Genomic DNA, 15956 nt, shown 5'->3' with positions numbered 1-15956 from the left:
AATAAGCAGTATAAAGAGTGTGGGTGCATGTACAGATGTGTGTATTTGGGGGAAAAAATGATCAGTGGTTGGCTCTTCAGGTCTCACTGTGGGTGTAGGAGGACTATGGGTGTGAGAGCGAACTAAGAGCTCTCCACACTCACACAAACAGGATAAAAGAGTACCTAAGCGGATGCAGTAGCTCTCATGTTAAGTTTGTGCATATGCGTAGTTATGGGTGAGTTTGGGGGTGTAATAAAAATACAAATTATCTATTTTTCTAAATAAGGAGGATTAATAATAACAAATCTTTGTAACGAATCATTTTTGTATCAGAATGGTTTGGTTTACAAAAAAAGGGTAGTTTTCAAAAAGCATGTGTAGTTTGCCTCGTCCATCTAACAGGCAGTTTTTTAAAAAGTTTTTACATACATATAAATATACATGTAAAAAAGTATAATTTTCCCATAGTTTATCATAAGAAAGAAAAAAAATCCACTCTTTTTGTTCTTTCCTTATGAGCAGTTGAACATTATAAACAACAGATGTATACATGTGAAGTGAATAATGTAACAAATACATGTATAATTAGATATTTAAGGGAACAAATGTTATTCTACTAAAGCATCCGTAAAAATGAGCTATACATAGTATAGTGGCTAGACAATAAGACTGAAGGAGCTAGGACACAGTCAATGAAAGTTCCTGAATGAGATGGAGATGGAAGGAGGGAATGAATGAGAGTGGAGGTGTTGGCTCAGCCACGTAAAAACATCTTGTGCCAACATTCTTCTACATCTTGGACTGAGCTAAAACTGAAATGGACCACAAAAAAAAAAAACAGACTATGCATGTCTCCTTCATGAAAAACATTGCTATGCCTTGTTAAGTAGCATATTGCATGTTGCATTTGCATTCATAAATTAAAAAGTTACAGTGATCATATTCAAATTTTGTAATATCACCCAATGGAAGTATTTGTTAAATTATTGCTGTTTGATTTAGTGTTGCAGTAATAAAAATGTTGGTCTCCCGATTCGGATATCTTGCAGTGTGAGGCTTGCCAATGTTGTCCAATACCGAATCAGATTTTTGGGGAAAAGATATACAAATTCTTTTGCTCTTTTGCACTTAATATTCTTTGGTACTTGAATGACAAGTAATTTCCATCATGGCTTATTCTTGGTTAGTGCACTGGACCTCCAATCTTTTGGAAGTTCATTCGTTCGCTGCCATCCTCCCAATTCAATTGAATTGGACATCTTCTCACAACAGAAGTACGATTGTATGTCAATCATCATGTTTTTATAGCACACAGTAGCTGGTGGCAATCGTGTGTAGGGCAACCATGGTAGAAAATAGATCTTGATGAAATCTCTCTCTCTCTCTCTCTCTCTCTCTCTCTCTCTCTCTCTCTCTCTCTCTCTCTCTCTCTCTCTCTCTCTCTCTCTCTCTCTTCTCTCTCTCTCTTCTCTCTCTCTCTCTCTTCTCTCTCTCTCTTCTCTCTCTTCTCTCTCTCTCTCTCTCTCTCTCTCTCTCTCTATATATATATATATATATATATATATATATATATATATATATATATATATATATATATATATATATATATATATATATATATATATATATATATATATATATATATATATATATATATATATATATATATATATATATATATATATATATATATGTGTGTGTGTGTGTATATGTGTATATGTATATATATGTATATATGTATATATATGTGTATATGTATATATATATATATATATATATATATATATATATATATATATATATATATATATATATATATATATATATATATATATATATATATATATATATATATATATATATATATATATATATATATATATATATATATATATATATATATATATATATATATATATATATATATATATATATATATATATATATATATATATATATATATATATATATATATGCAAATCCCATCATTTTTGTTCTGTTTCTGAGTGATATGATGCAACACTACTTAAAATATTAAGCCTGTAGCATAGCGTGGGTTACAATGGGTAAACAAAGTTAACAACTTCAGCAAGGCCACATTGCAGCACAATATGAAAAAAAATATTGTGCTATCCGCAGTCTTAAAAATACTTCCATCGAAGCGAGACGGAATACTTGCAGACAAATGTGTGTTTGCAATTGATTTTCTTTGCATGCATTACCTATGAACACTACCGACCTGGGGTTACAGTTAGGCTACGAAGTGGAACCCTCTTTGATTTTCCCATGAAAAAGCTTTAATAACATTAAAGAGGGGCGTTATAGTGTCAAAAAGTAGGGATGAAGAGGTAGATTGTTGGCTTAAAGAGAGGGTGGTAAAGAGGAGGAATAATAGGGGTGTGCTGACTCACTCTGACCCTTCTCCCGTCTTCACAAGCATTGTGGGTATTTATACTTTGGCGTAGGCTGTTCAGCCCCCTTATATAAGTCCATACACACACAACACTCAGACCCAGGGAGAATTGTGTATTTTGTTTGGACTATTGACTACAGTTTTCAAAACAGTGCAAAAGTATCAAATTATTGATACTGAACCCTTTCATCCTGATATGATGTATCGAGTGGTACCTCTATTTACGAATGTCTCTACGTACGAAATATTAAGTTTACAAAAGGTCTCAACATGAACATTTCATCCCAGAATATATGGAAGAAATTTCAATTTACAAAGTGTGCAATCTGAAAAATTCCAACATCCTCTTGTAGCCTTCTGTACTTTTTTTGGAAATTGTTGCGATAGTTTCTCGCCCAACATTGGTCCTGATGTCGGACCACATGTTAGTTAGAGCAGTGGCAGTGGACCGTCCTACCAAAACCTTTCTGGCAACTTTTTCTGAGACAATGGCAGTGTCGCTCCGAGCGGTGGTGAATTCCAGATTTTTGTGCCTTTGTCACAGAATTCTAACACATTTCTTGACATTTTTCTTGTATTCTTAAATGGAGATTTTGTTTTTTGGTCATTATTTTTACCCAAGAAGGTTATTCTCTGTATGAGTGAAACGCAGTGGTGTCCTGTTATCAAAGTTTTTACGGGTCTGGCTATATACACACTTGAAGCACTTAAGGAACATTTTGGAAAGTTGTCAAAGGCAAACGTCATTGGATCAATATTAAACCAAACGTGACATAATTTTAAGTTGTTAAATTGTGTGGGTTTTTTTTGCCTTTGTATGTCTAATCAGTAAACTTCACCAAATTGAAAAGGAACTAAGGCCAACAGGGTGGCCTGTTGGGGCGAGTGATTTGCGCGTGGGCCTGGGGTCCTGGGTTCAAATCCAGGTCACATCCACATGTGTGGAGTTTTCATGTTCTCCCCAGGCCTGTGCGGGTTTCCTCTGGGTACTCTGGTTTCCTCCCACATTCCAAACACATGCATGGTAGTCTGATTGGAAACTCTAAATTGCCCCTAGGTAAGAGTGACAGTGTGCATGATTATCCATCTACTTGTGTCCTCTGGCCCAGAGTCAGTTGGGCGTCATGCGTAGGGGCAATTTAGAGTGTTCAACCAGCCTACCATGCATGTTTTTGTTATGTTGGAGGAAACCCAAAGAAAACCTACGTAAGCCCTGGGAGAACATGCAAACTCCACACAGGAAAGTCCAAACCTGGGATTGAAGCTAACCACTCTTCCATTGGGCTGCCCTTAGATAACATTAAATTGTTGTTGTTGTTATATAATATCAAAAATGGTATGGTGTATGCTTTGAGTATCAAAATCATATTGAGAATTTTGGTAACAAGACAACAGTATTTTTCTATCGCTCTCCTCCCACCTTTCACACCAGGGTGCTTTTCTTCTGCGAGACAGTCAGAAGAGTACAAATAAGAGCAGCAGTCTGTCTCATATCTTTACTCACTTTCTTAAAACGCTGCCAGCACTGCTAGCCTGTGGCCACGAATAAGATCTGGTGGAGACTGTTTTGTCCGGCTGAAAGCCAGAAGTTCTAAGTATCAGGTTGTTCCATAACCTTTTTTTTCTTGGGTTGCATTTTGAAGCTGTTTGGGCTTCTACTAGTACTCAAGGGTTGGTCATTATGCTGAACCAACCATGTTAACAGCACATAAAACAATAATGTTGTTCCTGAACCGAATCCCTTAATTTAGGGGCAAAGAACACAGCAGTGGAACAAATATAAATATATATATATATATATATATATATATATATATATATATATATATATATATATATATATATATATATATATATATATATATATATATATATATATATATATATATATATATATATATATATATATATATATATATATATATATATATATATATATATATATATATATATATATATATATATATATATATATATATATATATATATATATATATATATATATATATATATATATATATATATATATATATATATATATATATATATATATATATATATATATATATATATATATATATATATATATTTATATATATTTATATATATATATATATATATATATATATATATATATATATATATATATATATATATATATATATATATATATATATATATATATATATATATATATATATATATATATATTTATATATATTTATATATATATATATATATATATATATATATATATATATATATATATATATATATATATATATATATATATATATATATATATATATATATATATATATATATATTTATATATATATATATATATATATATATATATATATATATATATATATATATATATATATATATATATATATATATATATATATATATATATATATATATATATATATATATATATATATATATATATATATATATATATATATATATATATATATATATATATATATATATATATATATATACGTTTTATTTTTGTTTACTGTGACGATAAAATCTGTTCAATAATGCTGACTGCCATGTGCTACTGTGATGTCAACAGAGTATTCGTGCAAACTCACTTTGTTGTAATGTAATGAACCGAAACATCATTGAGTGACCATGTCCCTGCGACCTGAAATAAACACAGTTTATTTTTAATGCTTAAAAATCAAATGTTTCAAAAATGGCACTTGCTGTCGAAAGACGGGTGTTTTTTTTAGGCCAGAAGTACTTGCACCAACACACAGTTGTCACCATATTGGTGCATAGAGTCAATAAGTAGGTGAGGAAAGCTCAAGTGAAGAGTGCTTCTTAATTATGAATGTTTTGGTTTTAAAAATAAAACTCATTTCCAACATCAGAACCTCCAGTTACTGGTTGCTTGTAGTAGATAGACATTTTATAGTTTCTTGACTTTCATTTGTGCAGTTCATGTTATTGCTATTTTTCCTGTTAGCCTTAAATAAAACATTCAAATATTTGTGGTTGTAAAGGTGCTACTGTACAATCTATAGTGTAGTTACATGAGCTGATGTGTTTTGCATTGACATGACATCTAAATCTGGGCCATCACTGTGCTCCATGTCATTGCATCACACACACGCACCCACACACCCACAATCTGGCAGCTCATTAGCGGAAAATGCTGTGCAACATTGGTGTTCTGCCAACATTTCATAAAGGGACTTATGAAAGAATCCTAGAATACAGTAGAGTTTGATGTCCGATTATGTTAGATGATAGAACAAAAGAAATGATAAAAGGCTTGGAAAAAAGAAAATAATACACAATGAAAAATGACAAACAATGCAAACAATTTTTTTTCTGCAGAGCTACAATTACAATTGTGAGATTTGAGGTACTGTATTTTCACGACTATAAGGCGCACTGTATTATAAAGCACACTGTCTATTTTGGAGAAAATTTAAGACTTTTAAGTGCGCCTTATAGTCGTGAAAATACGGTAAGTTTTCCAAAGATTTCGTTCAATATGTCCAACCAATCAAACAGTTACATTCTGATCCAAATTATACCGCCTCATTAGAACAAATAAGTGTATAAAAGATGTGAGAAACACAAAAGTGAGAGAAAAATGAGAATTTTTTTTATCAATGTATTAAAATGAAAACACAAGCATGCAAATTATGCGCGGGACTCTTAGATGTGACTAAATATGGTAGTTTTTTTTTTTTATTTGTGGCCCAAGGGTCATTTGACTGCATTAGGTGCAGTTCTATTTTGTAATACGCCATGTTTTGGTAAATGATTTGGCACAAGTGGATCTTGAAAAGAACAATTGTCTTGAAGCAGTACGAGCACACATTTTTATTCATTTCCCTCCTTACCTCTGTGCCGCCTGCTACTCTTGCTTTATGTATCCCAAACTGCAATACGACTGGGATGAGTGGGCGATTTGATATGTGTTGTATCATATCAGTGAGTGGGTGGTGTGACCAAAGAGGAGGATATTGTGTGGGACTCAAGTACTATTGAGGTGCACATGTGTAAATGCATGTGTGTGATGGAGCAAGATCAGGAAAATACTTGGTTTTAACGATATTCTCTAATTCTATTAAAATAGAGGCGTGACACTATATTGATACAGTGTTATATCATGGAACTTTGTAAATAGGTTATCAAATCAAATCATTGTTTTAAACCATTTTTTTTATTAAGGAACCAACTGGTTGCCACCTAATTCCAATAGAATAGAATCTATGTTAGCTCAATGGCTACCATCTACAGCAAAAAACAAAAATCCAATAGCATTTTAAGTATGAACATGGAAGAACCAAAACGTCCGGCAAAAAGTTCTCTTAATGGGTAGAGTTCACATTTACGTATATTTAATTCATTTTGATCAGATAAATCTCAGTTTTTTTATAAAAACTTGCAGTAAAAATATTAGTATTGGACATCATTTGCCGTAAATGGACCTTAAACATGAGCAGTCAAAGCCAGTCCTCCGAGTTTAAATGAATTGGGCGTCTATCATGTCAATGGCAGGCAAGTATGTAAGAAATGTATGCAAGCATGTTGCAATAATATAGTGTCACCGTATTTATTTACACAAGTGTTGCATTCTCGTTGTCTTAGAAGGTGCAGCTTTTTGACAGATTATCAGAAACCATGCATTATTGTTTATTCTTCCATTTAAAAACTGTTTATTTTTCACTTTAATATTTGGAGATTAATTGAATTGAATCAATAATTGTTGTATCACCATAGAGTTTAATAATCCTGATCGTGAGCCTTGTATTGCAAATCATAATAATTGGTGTGGATATAGCAATAGTGACTATATGTCAATGGGAACCAGGGAGTTAACATAAATGTTGTTCTGGTTTAGAAGCCACACATTGTTGTTTCCTTGGCTTTTTTTGCCATGCTTCACATGGAATGCACTTTGACAATTTGGATTTTCTTTGGGCAGGCTTGAATGGATTTGTGTGAAATCTTGTGACTGCCTGGCTTGGTTTGATTGGCAGAATGTAATTAATTGTGTCTGGTTATGTTGGATTGGTGAAACAGTGTAACGTGACAGAGCCTGATACACAAGCCACTCTGACAAGCCAAAACAAATAAAAGTTAGAACAGTGGAGTGGTTTGCACGTGGGCCTCACAGCTCTGGGGTCCTGGATTCAATATCAGGTCGGTCCACCTGTATGGAGTTTGCATGTTCGCGCCCAGCTTGTGTGGGTTTCCTCCGGGTACTCCAGTTTCCTCCCACTTTCCTAAGACATGTGTGGTAGGCTGGTTGGACAATCTAAATTGCCCCTGGGTATAATTGTGAGTGTGAATGGTTGTCTGTCTTCTTGTGCCTTGCGATCGGCTGCCCGAAAATCAGCTTGGGATAGGCTCCAGCAACCCCCACCACCCCGTGACCGGACGTTTGGCCGTCGGTCTTTTGGTCGCTGGTCTTTTGGTCGCTGGTCTTTTGGTCGCTGGTCTTTTGGTCGCTGGTCTTTTGGTCGCTGGTCTTTTGGTCGCAAGTCTTTTGGTCGCCAGTCAAATGTACTTAGATAGATATTAAACAGTACTTAGATATTAAACTCTTTCTCTTAGATATTAAACTCTCATGAATATAATTTTGAGAGGTGGCTTCAACAGCAAACTCTCTGTGACCATTTGACCGGCGACCAAAAGACCGGGGACCAAAAGACCGGCGACTAAAAGAGTGGCGACCAAACGTCCGAGCACCCCACGACCCTTGTAAGAATAAAGCGATTCAGAAAATGAATGAATGAATCAATGAATATAACTACTCTGAAAAATACAACAAATACAGCCCAAAAGGCAAATGTCCCACTATTAGCGACCTCCGAGTATGAGCCTATTTTTAGCCATCTCGCCTCGTCAAGCCTGCCAGTAGATCTGACATTGATCACTTTGATGGGAATAGCAAGCAAGCAGGGTAGCTGCTACACAGAGGCTTTTATGTGTTTCTGCACTAGTGGCCACTATCATTCCATTAACATATATGAAAAGAAAATATTGTTTGTAACTAAAAATGAACACCATATTATTTACTATCAATAAAAAAATGCTGAAACAAACAGTGATCTTTGCTAATATGCTTAATTCTTCTGATAGCAAACATCAAGTAAGGTAATTTTATCACCTATTGTCGCCTTAAGTGGAGTTGCACTGTTGCAGTACATGTTCTATTGTATTGAATCCATTTGTAAGACGCACTACTGCAGCAATATTGCTAGAATTGTGGATTGACAATAAGAGCGCGTAGGTGGTAATAAGACAGAACCCTCTACCGACAAGCTATTTTATAATTAAAGTGCATAGCATTTTACAAGCTTTGTGATACGTGAATGTCATTGTTGTGCTTGTTAAAACTATTGCTTGACTTTGTATAAACCAGGAGTGTCCAAAGAATCCCCCCCTGGCAATTTTGTGGCCTGCCACCTTTTTGTATGTGGCCGCCAGCATTACTAACTATAGTATTTGTCAGAACTCATTAGCATTTTTTTTAAATAACAGGTTGTGTTAGGTGGTGCCAGTGTGAAAATAATGTGCTAGAAAAAGGGGAATTGTCACAACACATGACCCTCTGTTGTTGCACGCCCTGTACTGGATTTTATTTATAGACATTTCATACCCCAAAAGTCATAAGTAATCTGACAGCATTCGAGTACTGTTGCTCAGGTGGGGGCCTGTTATTTATAAAACTTTATTTATGTGTTATTTATGCTGCTTTGAATTCAAACGGGTCTAATCATTTTAGAGAATTGCATTTAATAGTGTGTAATAAATTGGCCACCTGTTCGTGTACCCCACCATCTGCCCTTCTGTCACTAAGAAAGGTTCCAGCACCCCCACAACCCTCGTGAGAACAAGCAGTTCAAAAGATGAGTATAATTGATATCATAAAGAGTGGATTTGTGAAATAACTAGAGCTACACAAATAAAAACTCCTGTGTCATTATGTCAATATGCCCCAATATAATACATTCTAATTTTTTTAGGGATAACATAATATAACGTGGCAACCCGGTGGATGAGTGGTTTGTGTGTTGGCCTCACAGTGGGGGCCTTGGGTTCGGATCCAGGTTTGTGCACCTGCGTGGGTTTTTTCAGGGTACTTTAGTTTCCTCCCAAATTCCAAAGACATGCATGGTAGGCTGATTGGACACTCTAAATTGCCCCTAGGTATGAGTGTGAGTGTGAATGGTTGTTTGTCTCCTTGTCCCCTGTGATTGGCTGGTCACCAATTCAGGGTGTCTCTCCCCTCGTGCACAAAGGACCCAATTGCAGGGAAGCAGGCAAGGATGATGGGAATATGTACTCAAACAAAACTTTAATAATTTGGGCAGGATCTTTAGAAAATAACAAAGACTTGAAGTCAAATAACAAATCAAACTTGACGTAGAGAAACACAGGGAAGAAGCAAGGAATGAGGCACTCAGAACATGGAACAAGAAAACATGGCAGGGTAAATCAGACAACCTGACAATGATAAAACAATTACGGGGGTTTAAATAGACTGACATTGGATGATGAGACAATTAGGAGCACCTGGGAAATACACAAAGAGCAAGCAGGGGATACACCAGGGGCGGAGACATGACAGGTGAACACAATGGGCAATCACTGGGACAGGACACCAGGGGGAAAAGCATAACAAAACCAAGCAAACCTAACAAGCCTGGATTATGAAATGCTATTTTCAATTGTTTTGTATTGCATGCATTATTTGAATTTTGGAAATATTCAAAATTGAAATGTATTCATTTGAGGCGCTTAAATGAATATCAGTTCAAAAAAAATAATGACAGATTTGATGAAGCCTTTCCCCACCAATTGCACTCACTCCTGGGTTAGTTAGTGTGTGCAGTTAAAATAATGTTCTCCCCTTTTTCTCTCCACACAGTGTGCTGTTTTGTGGTGCACAAACGTTGCCATGAGTTTGTCACTTTCTCCTGCCCAGGAGCTGATAAAGGTCCAGCTTCAGATGTGAGTATGAATTACAAATTTGTCTTAATGTGAATTTGCACACATACTATAAAATGTCTGCTTCGATTCACTTGCACATAGAGTATATATATATCCTGAAAAGCACATTCTTCCATGCATTTTGTCCATCATAATATGTGTGCATGTTCAGCTTTGATCAGTCCATGTACCTTAATTATTTCAATGTCATTGCTGATGAAAGAAGTCCAATCGTTTTGCATCCATCCATCCAACCTTCTACTGTGAGTTTAAATTAATATATCACTAGTATATATTCAATACGTGAACTGGGAAGGTGGGATTGAATGGACGTTTGCCCTCCTATTCCAAATGGATTACCTGGTTTGTGCTGTTAATGGCAGCCAATGAGTTCCATTCACAGAATAGACTAAAACACAATTTGAAATCCATTCGCGGACTTAAATTGTACAGAGGAACTCGTTTCTGTGATGCAATTCTAATTCCTTGCTGCTACTAAGTTGTCCTGACCTTCCATGTCTTGAGAGCAATATAACAATGTATAGTATAGGTGTGGAGCCGCCTTGTGGTGTGCAGGAGCGAGCTCGATTCCCATTTGTGCCAGTATGATTGGTCGTTTGTCTGTGTGTGTCCCACGGCTGACTGGCGACCAGTCTAGGGTGCAGTCTGCCTGTTGCCTGAAGCCAGGTGGGTTTGGCTCCCCTTTCGAGGATTTGCCGTATGGAAGATGAATGAATATCATAATACAAAATGGCCTATGTTGTTCCTTATCACAGTACTAATGACATCATATATATTTCCAGTTTAGAGGGAACAGTTTATTTCTGTTTTAGCGCGACTTGACCTCTGTGCAAAGATCAATGTCCATCAGAAACTTTTGTTATGAAAAACTCCTATTTTCTATTAGTGTATAGCCATAAACTCCTATTTTCTATTAGTGTATAGCCATAAACTTATATTTTCTATTAGTGTATGGGTATACACTAATAGAAAATAGGAGTTTATGGCTATACACTAATAGAAAATAGTTAGTGTATGGGTATACACTAATAGAAAATAGGAGTTTATGGCTATACACTAATAGAAAATAGGAATTTTTCATAATAAAAGTTTCTGATGGACATTGATCTGTGCACAGAGGTCAAGTCGCGCTAAAATAGAAATAAACTGTTCCCTCTAAACTGGAAATATAATTTAGTGTAAAGCCATACACTAATGGAAAATAGCAGTCAAATTCATACTAAATTCGAAATATCAAATGGGCTCACTATGCATTTTTTGTCATTGCCGAATTGCATGGCAAGATTGAGTTGCTCTTTACAGTGTAAATAAAATAGATAGCAATGTCCAAGTATTCATTCATAATAATTCATTCTTAAGTTTTAATGCAGTTCATTGTTGTAGTATCGTACTAAATAAAACCATAATAGTCTTAGAATTGTGGCCTTTATGTAGTCTTATAGAATATGTAGTTAAGTGTTACTGTTATCACAAACTAGGCTTTGAAAGGGGTGACAGGTAGCCTCTTTTCTTTGATTTTTATTCTTAAATTACAGACAGTCTCTTTAATTTGTGCATCCGATGGGCACATTATGGCTTTCTTCTCAGCGTGCTTTCATCATGTCAACTTCATTCTTTCAAGAACCTAAGAGCCTTTTAAGTTTCTTGCCTTTCTCAAAAGCACTCTTCAGTGTGACAAGTACACTTAGTCGCCTCCAGGGAAAATACTGAAATGTCTCCATTATTTGGCTCAATTTGTTTTTTTAATGCTCTGTACATCTGATTGGCATTTGCATTGTCTTGTATGTTTCACTCTACAATTGAACTGCCAATAGACAAGCATAGATCACCTATTTCTTTGTTCATCCGATCTGTGTATAACGCTTATATTAACTCTCCATCTCTGCATAGCTCTCACCCACTCCACCTATTCCCCATCTCTACCTATTTCTATTTTAAATGCTACACCACTCTAGAGGGTGGTGGGATGTTCTTAATTACGGGGCCTTACTACCCCCACCATGTCATTTTCCTAATGAGTTTGTGGACTTATGACCTCAGTTCCAATGCAATTGTAATCTAGGTTAGTTTCATTTTGAGCTTGATGCTAATTTAAATAGACAGGTACTAGTTTGGAACACTGACTATGCAAAGAATAAGGATGCTCAAACAAGTAGTCTTATGCAGCAGTTGACATTGTTTCAAATTCTCCATTATCATAACTCTAGGAAATTCCCAATGTGCATACTTAATACTTTGAGCAACAGTCTTTCACATGAAAATAATTTATAGTAGGTGTTGTCTGCCCCATTGGCTGTCCTTAATGCCCTGTTTTCATTGTGGTGGCCCTGGTTTGAGTTCCGCTTGTGCAGCTTGTGTCAGCAAGGGCATCAAGCATAAAACTTGTGAGAAATCTGTCAGGCAGATCGCCTGTTTCGCTGTGGTTCCCCCTGAGGGGATAAACTGAAAATTCAGTCACATTGTGGCACATCAATATCATCATCTAATATGGTTATTGTTTTTTTTCTGTATCATTTGCCACTAAAAGGTATGTGAACAATTTGATTTGAATCCTGACTCTTCAATTGCTCTTTTTACAAATACTGGAGGGTGTAAGACTGTAAGGCATGCCTGCCAACCCATCAAGTGGATAATTAAACAACCGACTTAGCCTCACGTTGAGCCAGGGCATGACACCATAACGCCACTTTCAAGCCATGGCTTGGAGACTATGAGGTAACACAAGACTCGTACCAAGCTAATTTGATCCGGGGAGAAAATAAGTAGGTTAAAACATGTATTATGTCAGCGATGATGAGGCTGAGGTTATTCCATCTGGTAAGGCCAAGTGTATTTCAAGAACAATGCTTAATGCAGCTATTGAAGATTTACTGTATGTCATCAGTGGCGTCGTCACCCACTTTAAGGAATTAAGCTCCTTCCCCTTCTCATTTTGTGCTATCTTACAACCATGCACTGTATGTTTAAAAGAAGAAGTCAATTATAGATCTGGGTTAATAGAATACTTGTCCTTCGGGACAAGTCGAGGGATCAGATGAGTTCTAATGAAACCTACATTTCAAGTCCTCAGTCTGCTAAGGGTACTAAAGGATGTGTGTTTGCTCAATTTGCACATGTTGTGGTTAAAGTAAAAAAGAAATGCCAATGTAGGCTGTATGATCAAAAACATATCACATAAAACATGTTTTACACACCAACTACCGTATTTCCATGACTATAAGGCGCACCCTCAATGAATTACATTTTTTCCATATATAAGGCGCACAGTATTATAAGGCGCGCTGTATTATAAGGTGCACTGTATTATAAGGCGCACTGTCTATTTTGGAGAAAATTTGTGTGCCTTATAGTCGTGAAAATACGGTATCTGCTATTGACTTCCAGGTATGAAGCACTCACTGCACAGTCACCTTTAGAGCCAGCCATTGTTGATGTTTTGGATTTTTTTTGTATAAAATCTTGCAGTGGGGGAGGAGCTATATGATGGAAGATTTTGTAAACTAAGATGGCATCTGCACATTTAACAGTATTTTTTTCAGTTCAGGCATTTGTGCTTTTTTAATATCCGACAGTGGTGGTTTTTGGTTTTCTGTTTTTTCCATAAATAAGGTGCACTGGATTATAAGACGTACTGTCTATTTTGGAGAAAATTTACTTTTACTTTTAAGTGCGCCTTATAGTCGTGAAAATATGGTAGCTGTCAAGGGTTCTAGTTACCAATGAGGTATCTGCTCCAGTGTGTGGAATAAAAGCTGAACAGCTAAAAAAAATTTCTTGATAACCTTTTCATTTGCTCCATATCTTCACCTGAATTTGCATAACTAATGAGCACAATTTATGAATTTCTGAAGGGAGAGCTATTTAACAATCCGACACATTTTACATTATTCTCAATATAAGGAAAAAACACCTTAAAATAACACCACAAAGCTGCTGTACATTCCCTCTAAAATGTGTTCAGGCCAAAAAAATAATGAAAAGCAGAGCGCAGATGATGGAAAACAACAAAGTGTGTGGGTGGTGCTGAAGCACTCATTAGTGAGCAGTGACTTGCATTGTGTGCATATGTTATGCACTGTCTGCATGCTTAGAGACTCAGCAGTATAACATATGTGAAGATTCCGTTTGGTTGCAGCTACTTTAATCCAACTAAATTATTAAAATGCTGCTTTCGTATATGACATGTCACCTGTTTGGATACTAATCATGGCATTGACAAACAAACAAATAAACAAAGATTGCTTTCTTAGGTAAATTTGCATTGAGAGGAAAAAAGTCTTTCGGAATATATTTACAAAAAGCAATTATTATTATTATTTTTAACTATTACTAATCAAATACTCTCATTCATTCATCTGAACCGCATATCGGGTTACTGGAGCCTATCCCATCTAACTACTGGCACCAGGTGGGGGACACTCCGGATCAGTGGGCAGACAATCACTGGGCACAAGAAAGAAGGGGCAATTTAGAGTTTTCAACCAGCCTACCCTCCAGTATTTTGTGTTGTGGAGAAAACTGCAGTAGAAAACCCACGCGAGACAAGGGAGAACATGCAAACTCTACACAAATGAGAACCAACCTGGGATCGAACTAACGACTTCAGAACTGAGGCCGATATGCTAACCATTCCTCAACTGGATTGTATTTTTTATTTTATTTTTATTACAAAATTCATTGATTAATATCCCATCTCATCTCATTTTCTGAGCCGCTTTATCCTCATTAGGATCGCAGGGGGTGCTGGTCCGAGCTTTTTCCGGGCCAGAGGTGGGGGACACCCTGAATCGGCGTGACCGGGTTCTTTTGGTCGCCGTTCAAATGTACTTAGATATTAAACAGTACTTAGGTATTAAACAGTACTTAGATATCAAACAGTAGTTAGATATTAAACAGAATTTAGAGATTAAACATTACCTAGATATTCTCGCACCACCGGGCCCCGTTGATTAATATATTTATTAAAACTAAATTAAATTGATATGAATAAAAACTGAAATATGAACTTAACATGTCATTGATAGTAATAGATTTCACCCAGTATGATGGCTGTGAAGTCGCATGTTTGAGAGCCATTGACAGCCCTGGACGTCCAATCCACAAATGTTAATTTGTCTCTCCCAAACCAAATGGATTGGACGTCTGTGGATACTAAACGTCCTGTCAGGGTTTAAAAATAAGGGCGGAAAAAACAATACATGCATGAACACTTTACTGGAATAAACATAACAGAAAAAGAAAAGGAAGGACTATTACCAATAAAATTAACAGTACACTGCAATAATCCGACAGAAATCATAGGATATAACTAAAATTTACATAATGCACACTGAATTATAGAACCCAATGTCAATATTTTGAGCAAATAAGGATTTTTAAGTATGCCTTAAAGTCTGAAAAATAAGGTAAACAAAGGGAACTAAGAATTTGCTCATTCATTTCAAAGGTTGCACTTTGACTTTGTCAACAGTATCAGCATTGTAGTATCTATCACATATGTTCTGTTCAAATATATTCATGCTATTGGTGCATACAGCAACAAAACTGCAGTGACAGGGAGAAAAAA

At 35.6% G+C, this 15956-nt stretch overlaps 1 protein-coding gene across 3 annotated transcripts in view; it reads left to right on the top strand.

Annotated features, from left to right (window-relative positions):
- The window catches only part of prkcbb (protein kinase C, beta b), a 98605-nt gene that overhangs the window by 22985 nt on the left and 59664 nt on the right, over window positions 1–15956 (top strand). For all 3 annotated transcript variants that reach the window (XM_077733906.1, XM_077733904.1, XM_077733905.1), the window contains one exon: window positions 10308–10390. In XM_077733906.1, the coding sequence (XP_077590032.1) occupies window positions 10308–10390 (83 nt within the window). The remainder of the gene's footprint in view (window positions 1–10307; window positions 10391–15956) is intronic.

This window comes from Stigmatopora nigra, chromosome 15 (assembly GCF_051989575.1).
Source record: "Stigmatopora nigra isolate UIUO_SnigA chromosome 15, RoL_Snig_1.1, whole genome shotgun sequence".
Taxonomy (NCBI): Eukaryota; Metazoa; Chordata; class Actinopteri; order Syngnathiformes; family Syngnathidae; genus Stigmatopora; species Stigmatopora nigra.
This window is presented reverse-complemented; position numbering and strand designations above follow the sequence as displayed.